General features: G+C 64.1%; 1 protein-coding gene across 1 annotated transcript; it reads left to right on the plus strand.

Moving 5' to 3' along the window:
* The first annotated feature begins 2173 nt into the window (after positions 1 to 2173).
* LOC142819508 (interferon-inducible GTPase 5-like) lies at positions 2174 to 7242 on the plus strand. The gene is made up of 2 exons (XM_075907224.1): positions 2174 to 2449; positions 4262 to 7242. Exons 1-2 carry the CDS (start codon positions 2202 to 2204, stop codon positions 5496 to 5498), a joined length of 1485 nt encoding a protein of 494 aa, XP_075763339.1. The 5' UTR covers positions 2174 to 2201; the 3' UTR covers positions 5499 to 7242.
* The last annotated feature ends 687 nt before the right edge of the window (positions 7243 to 7929 follow it).

Consider the following 7929-nt stretch of genomic DNA (forward strand, 5'->3'; position numbering starts at 1 on the left):
CCCCAGATCCCCTGGCCAAATACCCCTCCCAACCAGTGTGCCCCCCATGCCCCACCCCCAGGGCTCCTGGCCAAATACCCCTCCCAACCAGTGTGCCCCCCATGCCCCACCCCCAGAGCCCCTGGCCAAATACCCCTCCCCAGCCAGTGTGTCCCACTGCACCCCAGCCCCCCAGATCCCCTGGCCAAATACCCCTCCCAACCAGTGTGCCCCCCATGCCCCACCCCCAGGGCTCCTGGCCAAATACCCCTCCCCAGCCAGTGTGCCCCCCCGCATACCAGCACCCCTGGCCCCCCATGGAATCACAGCACCACAGAGCCCCATGGTGAGAGGAGACGCAAGGCCGGTCCAGGCCAAGCCCTGCCCGGAGGGATTTGCGGGCTCTGACCCATCGGAGACAGCTAAGGGCCGGGTGGCCTGCGTTTCTCCTGGCAGGGAGCTGTCCTGAGATTTCACCCCAGCGGCGTGTGAGCCCCGCGCCCCTTGTCCTGCCCTCTCAGGCGGGAGAAAGCAGCCTCTCTCCCTCCCTCCGTTTGCGGGCACCTGGCAGGCGCCTGAACCGCAGCCCTGTCCCCCCACAGTTGCCGCCTTTCCAAAGGGAGCTCCCCCCTTCCCATTTGCCGGGCCTTGGCACGTGCCGCTGGGGCCTCTCCGGGTTCTCGGCCTCCTTGCGCTGCGGCGGGGACCCAAACGGCCCAGCCAGCGCGGCACAGCGGGGCCCGCCTGCCCGTGGCCTGCGCCAATTGGTGCTTGCATCTGTGCAGCTGGCAGCCACACTGGCTCCTGCGTCGCCCCCTGCTGTCCAGGCTGGGACCCACCCGGCTCCCTGGCCCTGCTATGCCGGCTCAGCGGCTCCCTGGCCCTGCAGCCACCCCACTCATGCAGCAGCGGAGCCGAGCGGAGCCCACACGGGATGTCCCTGCAAAGCCCCCTTTCCCCCGGGCACATCCTGGCTGGTTGCGGCTGGGTAACCGGGTCCGTACCCACGTTGTGGCTTTTCCCTCGCCAGAGGCCACAGAATCGGTGTGTGCGGCTTCAGTCTGCCGCTGTGGTGTGGGCACCAGGTTCGGGGTTTTGGGTGGTGCCCAGATTGCTTTGGGGGGCTCTGTGCATCAGGAGGATGTGGGATTCAGGGTGGTCTGAGCAGTTCGTGGGGGCCTGGTGCCGGCAGCAGTGAGCTGGCCCCCAGTGTCACCTGGGGGAAAGGGAGCGTGGGTGGGACGGGGCAGGCCAGGGGGGAGGACTAGGGGAGGGCAGAGCAGGCTGCACTGGGGCTGGGTCACTCCTTCCTGCCGGTGCCAGGATCCCCCAGGCCAAGCATTGGAGGGGCTGGGCCCAGGTTCCTGAATGGTGGCGCACAGGCCCCAGGAAACCCGCCACCTATGGGGGAGCAGCAGTCAGCCCCACCAGGAGCCCCGGGCTGGAGCAGCGGCTGGTGGTCGGTAGGTCCCAGTCGGCCCCGCCCCCCGGGGTATTTTTGGTAGCGATAGGCTCAGGTCAGGGCTCCTTCCGCCTGCGTTTGTTTCGTGCCCGGGCCCTGACTTGGACTGGAAAAGCTCAGACACAATGTTCACTGTGGCCGCGTGGGGCGGGGTCAGACACTCGGCTGCTGCAGCGTTAGCCCCCGTGTGCCCCCAACCCGGCCCTGCAAGGAGGGGATCCGGCTGGGTCGGCAGGTTCGGCTCCTAGTAACTCCCTGCTGGGGGGCAGCCTCCGTCCCCAGGGACCCCCACGCTGACTGTCCCACTCTGCTGCGAGCAGCTCCCCAGCATGGAAGGTCAGACTGGTCTGTAGTATCCTGGCTCTGTGGGGTGCTGCCTTAACCCTCCCCAGCCGCCAGGGACCCCCTCCCCAGCCAGGATCCCCTCCAACCCAGCTAGGGACCGACTCCCCCAGCCAGGGAACCCCGGGGGACCCACCTCCCCCGTCAGATACACACGCAGCCAGGGAACCCCCAGGGACTTCCCTCCCCAGCCAGGGAGCCCCCGGATGGTGACCAGATGGGGAGGGGCTCAGCCGGGGTCTCCCAGGCAGCTCCACCCCCAGGTTGGCTCACACCCCTCCCCCGGCCAATCAGAGGCACCTTTGGAAGAGCTCAGCCAATGGGATGGGAGCTGCCCCCCCCCAGCCCCGACATGCTGGGTCCATCACATCCGTTTGCCTGGCATCCTCCTCCTCGCCCCCCCCCCCCCGTGGTACTCATGACATGGGGAGCGAGTAGCCCCCAGCCCTGCCAGTGCCCCTCACTCCTGAGCTGCAGTCGCAGCCCTGCCCCAGGCTCTGCCCCCAGCCCCAGCCAGCCCCGCAGAGCCGGGGGGCGGGGGCCGGGCGCGGTGCCCCCCTGGCTGCTCTTAGCCCCGCCTGGGCTCCTCCCCGGCTGCGGGGCCTTTCGGTTTCTGCCGCCCGGGAGCGACGCGGCCCCGAGCTCCGGGGCTCCTGGCAAGATGCTGTGAGTGGGGAGCGGGTCCCCTGGGGTCCGTCCCTGGGTCCAGGAGGGGAGTGGGGCCGAGCGGTTAGAGCGGGGGGGCTGGGAGCCGGGACTCCTGGGGTCTGTCCCTGGATCCAGGAAGGAAGTGGGGCCGAGCGGTTAGAGCGGGGGGGCTGGGAGCCAGGACTCCTGGGGTCTGTCCCTGGGTCCAGGAGGGGAGTGGGGCCGAGCGGTTAGAGCGGGGGGGCTGGGAGCCGGGACTCCTGGGGTCTGTCCCTGGATCCAGGAAGGAAGTGGGGCCGAGCGGTTAGAGCGGGGGGGCTGGGAGCCGGGACTCCTGGGGTCTGTCCCTGGGTCCAGGAGGGGAGTGGGGCTGAGCGGTTAGAGCGGGGGGGCTGGGAGCCGGGACTCCTGGGGTCTGTCCCTGGATCCAGGAAGGAAGTGGGGCCGAGCGGTTAGAGCGGGGGGGCTGGGAGCCGGGACTCCTGGGGTCTGTCCCTGGGTCCAGGAGGGGAGTGGGGCCGAGCGGTTAGAGCGGGGGGGCTGGGAGCCGGGACTCCTGGGGTCTGTCCCTGGATCCAGGAAGGAAGTGGGGCCGAGCGGTTAGAGCGGGGGGGCTGGGAGCCGGGACTCCTGGGGTCTGTCCCTGGGTCCAGGAGGGGAGTGGGGCCGAGCGGTTAGAGAGGGGGGCTGGGAGCCGGGACTCCTGGGGTCTGTCCCTGGATCCAGGAAGGAAGTGGGGCCGAGCGGTTAGAGCAGGGGGACTGGGAGCCGGGACTCCTGGGGTCTCTCCCTGGATCCAGGAAGGAAGTGGGGACTAGTGGTTAGAGCGGGGGGCTGGGAGCCAGGACTCCTGGGGTCTGTCCCTGGATCCAGGAAGGAAGTGGGGCCGAGCGGTTAGAGCGGGCGGCTGGGAGCCGGGACTCCTGGGGTCTGTCCCTGGATCCAGGAAGGAAGTGGGGCCGAGCGGTTAGAGCGGGGGGGCTGGGAGCCGGGACTCCTGGGGTCTCTCCCTGGATCCAGGAGGGGAGTGGAGACTAGTGATTACAGCGGGGGAGGGGGGGGGTTGGGAGCCGGGACTCCTGGGGTCTGTCCCTGGGTCCAGGAGGGGAGTGGGGACTAGTGGTTAGAGGGGGGGGGGTTGGGAGCTGGGACTCATGGGGTCTGTCCCTGGGTCCAGGAGGGGAGTGGGGACTAGTGGTTAGAGCAGGGGGGCTGGGAGCCGGGACTCCTGGGGTCTCTCCCTCGATCCAGGAGGGGAGTGGGGGCGAGCGGTTAGAGCGGGGGGGCAGGGAGCCGGGACTAGTAGGTTGTTTCCCTGGATCCAGGAGGGGAGTGGGGGCGAGCGGTTAGAGCTGGGGGGCTGGGAGCCGGGACTCGTAGGTTGTTTCCCTGGATCCAGAAGGGGAGTGGGGGCTAGGGGTTAGAGCTGGGGGGGGGGGGCAGGGAGCCGGGACTAGTAGGTTGTTTCCCTGGATCCAGGAGGGGAGTGGGGGCGAGCGGTTAGAGCGGGGGGGCAGGGACTCCTGGGGGTCCGTCCCTGGATCCAGGAGGGGAGTGGGGGCTAGTGATTAGAGCGGGGGGGCTGGTAGCCAGGACTCGTAGGTTGTTTCCCTGGATCCAGAAGGGAAGTGGGGGCGAGCGGTTAGAGCGGGGGGCTGGGAGCCGAGACTCCTGGGGTCTGTCCCTGGATCCAGGAGGGGAGTGGGGGCTAGCGGTTAGAGCTGGGGGGCTGGGAGCCAGGACTCCTGGATTGTTTCCCTGGATCCAGGAAGGGTGTGGGCACTGGTGGGAGCCGAAGGGGAAAACCCTTCAGCCCTCCCTGTTTTCCAGCTCCTCCGCCATGCAGAGCTTGGAGCTGCGGGAGCAGGACCTGGCTGAGATGAGCTCCCTGGTCCAATCCCGCGTAGTTCTGGAGGTTTCCAGCCAGCTCCAATCCCTGCTGGACTCGCTGGACTCTGCCCCCTTGGACATCGCCGTGACGGGCGAATCTGGCGCCGGCAAATCCACCTTGGTCAACGCCCTGCGGGGCCTGAGCGACTCGGACCCCCACGCAGCCCCTACCGGCGTCGTCGAAACCACCGGCCAGCCCACCCCCTACGCCCACCCCGGCCTCCCCAGCGTCCGGCTCTGGGACCTCCCCGGCACCGGCACCCCCAGCTTCCGGGCCGAGCGGTACCTGGAGCAGGTGGGGCTGGAGCAGTACGATTTCTTCCTGCTGGTGGCTTCGGAGCGGTTCCGCGAGAGCCACGCCCAGCTGGCCCAGGCCCTGGCTGCTGCAGGCAGGCGCTTCTACTTCATCCGCACCAAGGTGGACCAGGACCTGCAGGCGTCCCAGCGCCGCCGGCCGGCCCGCTTCCAGGAGGAGCGGGTGCTGGCCGAGATCCGTGCGGACTGCGCCCGCCAGCTGGAGAAGGACGGGGCGGCTGCCCCCCGGGTTTTCCTGCTCTCCGGCTTCCAGCTGCATCGCTACGACTTCCCGCGGCTGCAGGCCACGCTGGCGGAGGAGCTGGACGGGCACAAGCGCCACGCGCTGCTGCTGGCCCTGCCCGCCCTCTCGGGCGAGGCCGTGCGGCGCAGGAAGGAGGCGCTGCAGCGCCAGGCCTGGAAGAAGGCCCTGCTGGCGGCCTTGGTGTCGGCGTTGCCCGGGCTCCCGCTGCAGCTCAACGTGCCCATGCTGATGGAGACGCTGGGCTCCTATCGCCGCAGCTTCGGCCTGGACGAGGAGTCGCTGGGGGTGCTGGCCCGGGCGGGCGCCGCCTCCCCCCAGCAGCTGCAGGCCCAGGTGCGCTCGGCGCTGGGCCGGGAGATGTCCCCGGCGGCCGTGCGGAACGTGCTGAGCCAGGCTGCGCTGTGTGGGCAGGCGGCCGCCCGGCTGGCCTGCGCCCGCCTGCCGCTGCTGGAGAACCTGGTGGCCGGCGGGATCTCCTTTGTGGCCGCCTACGCCCTGCTGCACAGCGCCCTGGAGGGCTTTGCCAGCGACGCCCAGCGGGTACTGGAGGCCGCCTATGGGACGTGGGAGGAGGGGGGGCCGTGGGACCCCCCTGAGCCTGGGTTCTTCTATGACTGAGAGAGGGACCCTGCCGTGGGAGGGGGGCTGCAGGGGCGTTCGTGCCCTGCCCCCTCGATCCCCACTTTGCATCCATCTGTGTCCATTCGCCCGGACCCACGGGGCTCCGTTAGCAGAGCGATAACACCCCCGTCCCCACGCCAGCTCTGTGGGGTGCCTGGGGCTGGAAGGACACCGGTGGGGCCAGATAGCTCCCGGGCCCCTCGTCCTCCTGGAGAGCCAGGTGCATTGTGGGTAGTCTGGATGAGGTGCATGCTGGCTCTCGACCATGGCTGGGCGCCAGCAGAGTGTTGAGGGAGGAGGGGGGCCAGGGTGGCGTGGGGATAGGAAGCATGGGGGGGCGGCTGTCTTGCGTTGACAGGACAGGCACCACGTGTTCCTCATGAAGAGCTCTGGGTGGGTGGGTGGGTGGGTGTCTCCCTCCAGCTGCCGCCTGGGATTGGGCAAACCAGGACCTGGTCTACAAGTCACATTTTGGCCAATGCAGACGCACCACTGGGGGCCGGGAAGAACCCACTTCCCTGGGCCCTGGGCCTCGGCCGACAGACACCCAGTGGAGATGCCCGCGGGCTGACGCGGGGAGTGGCGTTCCCATGGCGATGGCCAGCCTCTTCCATTGCTGGTGGTGGTGTCTGCGTGCCAGGGCTAGGCCGGCAGAGCTACAGTGGTGACGTGAGGGCGCCATGGGGTAGCCATGGCCCAGTGTGGAAGGGCAGGTGAAGGAGAGTCCAGGAGGCAGAGCTGGTCGGGAATGTCCCAGCTGAGCGTCCTCGTGGAGAAAGGTCTTTTGTCAGAATCGGAACAGTCAGCAGGAAACTGCGATACGATTGTGCTTCAGGCTAAACCACGCGGGGGAGGGGGGAATACGAACATTTGGCTCTTTGGTTTGGAAATTTGTCTCTCAGTTAATAGTTTTTAAATTTGTAACAATTTGTAGATGGTCAAAATTGGAAGGAAATGTTTTGGTTTGGCCGAATTTTATTCTATTGGATTTTTTTTCATTTTTGTGGGTTTTGATTTAAAAAAAAAGTCAGTGTTGGAAAGCAAGCTTTAGATTTCATTATTTATTTCGTTTTATTTCTCTGGATTTGTTACACGTTAAACAGATAATTTTGGAAGGCAACGTTTGCATGGTGCAGGATATTTTTTGCTTTTTTCTTTTAATTTAAAAATAGCAATATCAGAGGGAAAGAACTGGATTTTATCTTATTGCACTTTTTATTATATTAACTTTTTAAAATGTTGTTAAAGTCAAAATCAGAAAGAAACATTTGGATTTGTATTGGATTTTATCCGATTTTATTTTATACCCATTGATGATATTGGGTTTTATTTTCATTACTCAACAATTTTGCTTCCTGGGGAAATTTTAGAATTGACTTTTGGTTTGCACCCTGTTTCAGAACAGCACCAAATTTCAAAACGTCCGTATTTCCCATGGAGCAGAAATTCTGACTTTGGGCAGGTTCTGTTAAGGAAGCAGTCTTGGCCATGGACTCAGAGACACCAGAGGGAGACCTACACAAAGGCCGCGTCCCTCTCACTGGGCTGAGAATTGGGGACATCTTCCAACATGTGATATGACTTGCATCCCTAATCCAGATGTCAGAGCCCAAATTCAGAGTCGTAGCACAGTTAACCCCTGGAGCTCTCTTGTTACGTTAGCCGGACAGGACTTACAAAATAGCCCCTTATTTTTGTGAAGCAAGGACGTTTATTAAATAAAGCCTCTACTTTTTCCAGATGTTTCTCGAGGCCCCCATTTTTCTCAGACACTGCTGACTTTGCTGTGCCACACAGGATCCAGAATGGCAGGCCTGCAAAACCGCCCGATTTTCCAAGCGATAAGGCAGAGAATGCAAACCAAAGCCAAGGGAATGCTTGTCAGTGTGACTGGCCTGTGGAACTCACCGCCACATGATGTGAAAGGTTCTGGACAAGGAACTTATTTAGTTTTAAGACAGCGCTTGATAAATTTATGCGTGGGGTAGTGTGACAGGGTGGGCCTGTGATGACGGCAGGCTGGAACGGGCCGTGCCTTGTGTTCCTATCCTCATGCTTCAGGGCATCTGCTTTTTGTGGTCAGGAAGGAAATCCTCCCCCCGCTATGTATTCTGGAGTTTTTCCCCCTCTTCCTTCCTCTGCAGCATCAGAGATCGGCCAGAGTGGGAGAAGGGGCATTGAGTGGCGCTCTGAGCTGAGCTGGACCAGTGACTCCATGCTCACACCCCTTCCTTGGGAAGGAATCCCCCCCCTCCCCGGCTGCAGTTTGGCAGAGACCCTGGATGGACAGGGGGCAAATTCCCCATCCCAGTAGCATGTTCTGGGGACCATCTGCTGGGCTCCTCTGTCTCGAGCTTTGGTGACACCTCCTGGTCCGTGCCCGTGGCCACGACAGACTGATCTTTGGGCTAATCCGGGAGGTGGGGCT

This window comes from Pelodiscus sinensis, chromosome 24 (genome assembly GCF_049634645.1).
Source record: "Pelodiscus sinensis isolate JC-2024 chromosome 24, ASM4963464v1, whole genome shotgun sequence".
Classification (NCBI taxonomy): Eukaryota; Metazoa; Chordata; order Testudines; family Trionychidae; genus Pelodiscus; species Pelodiscus sinensis.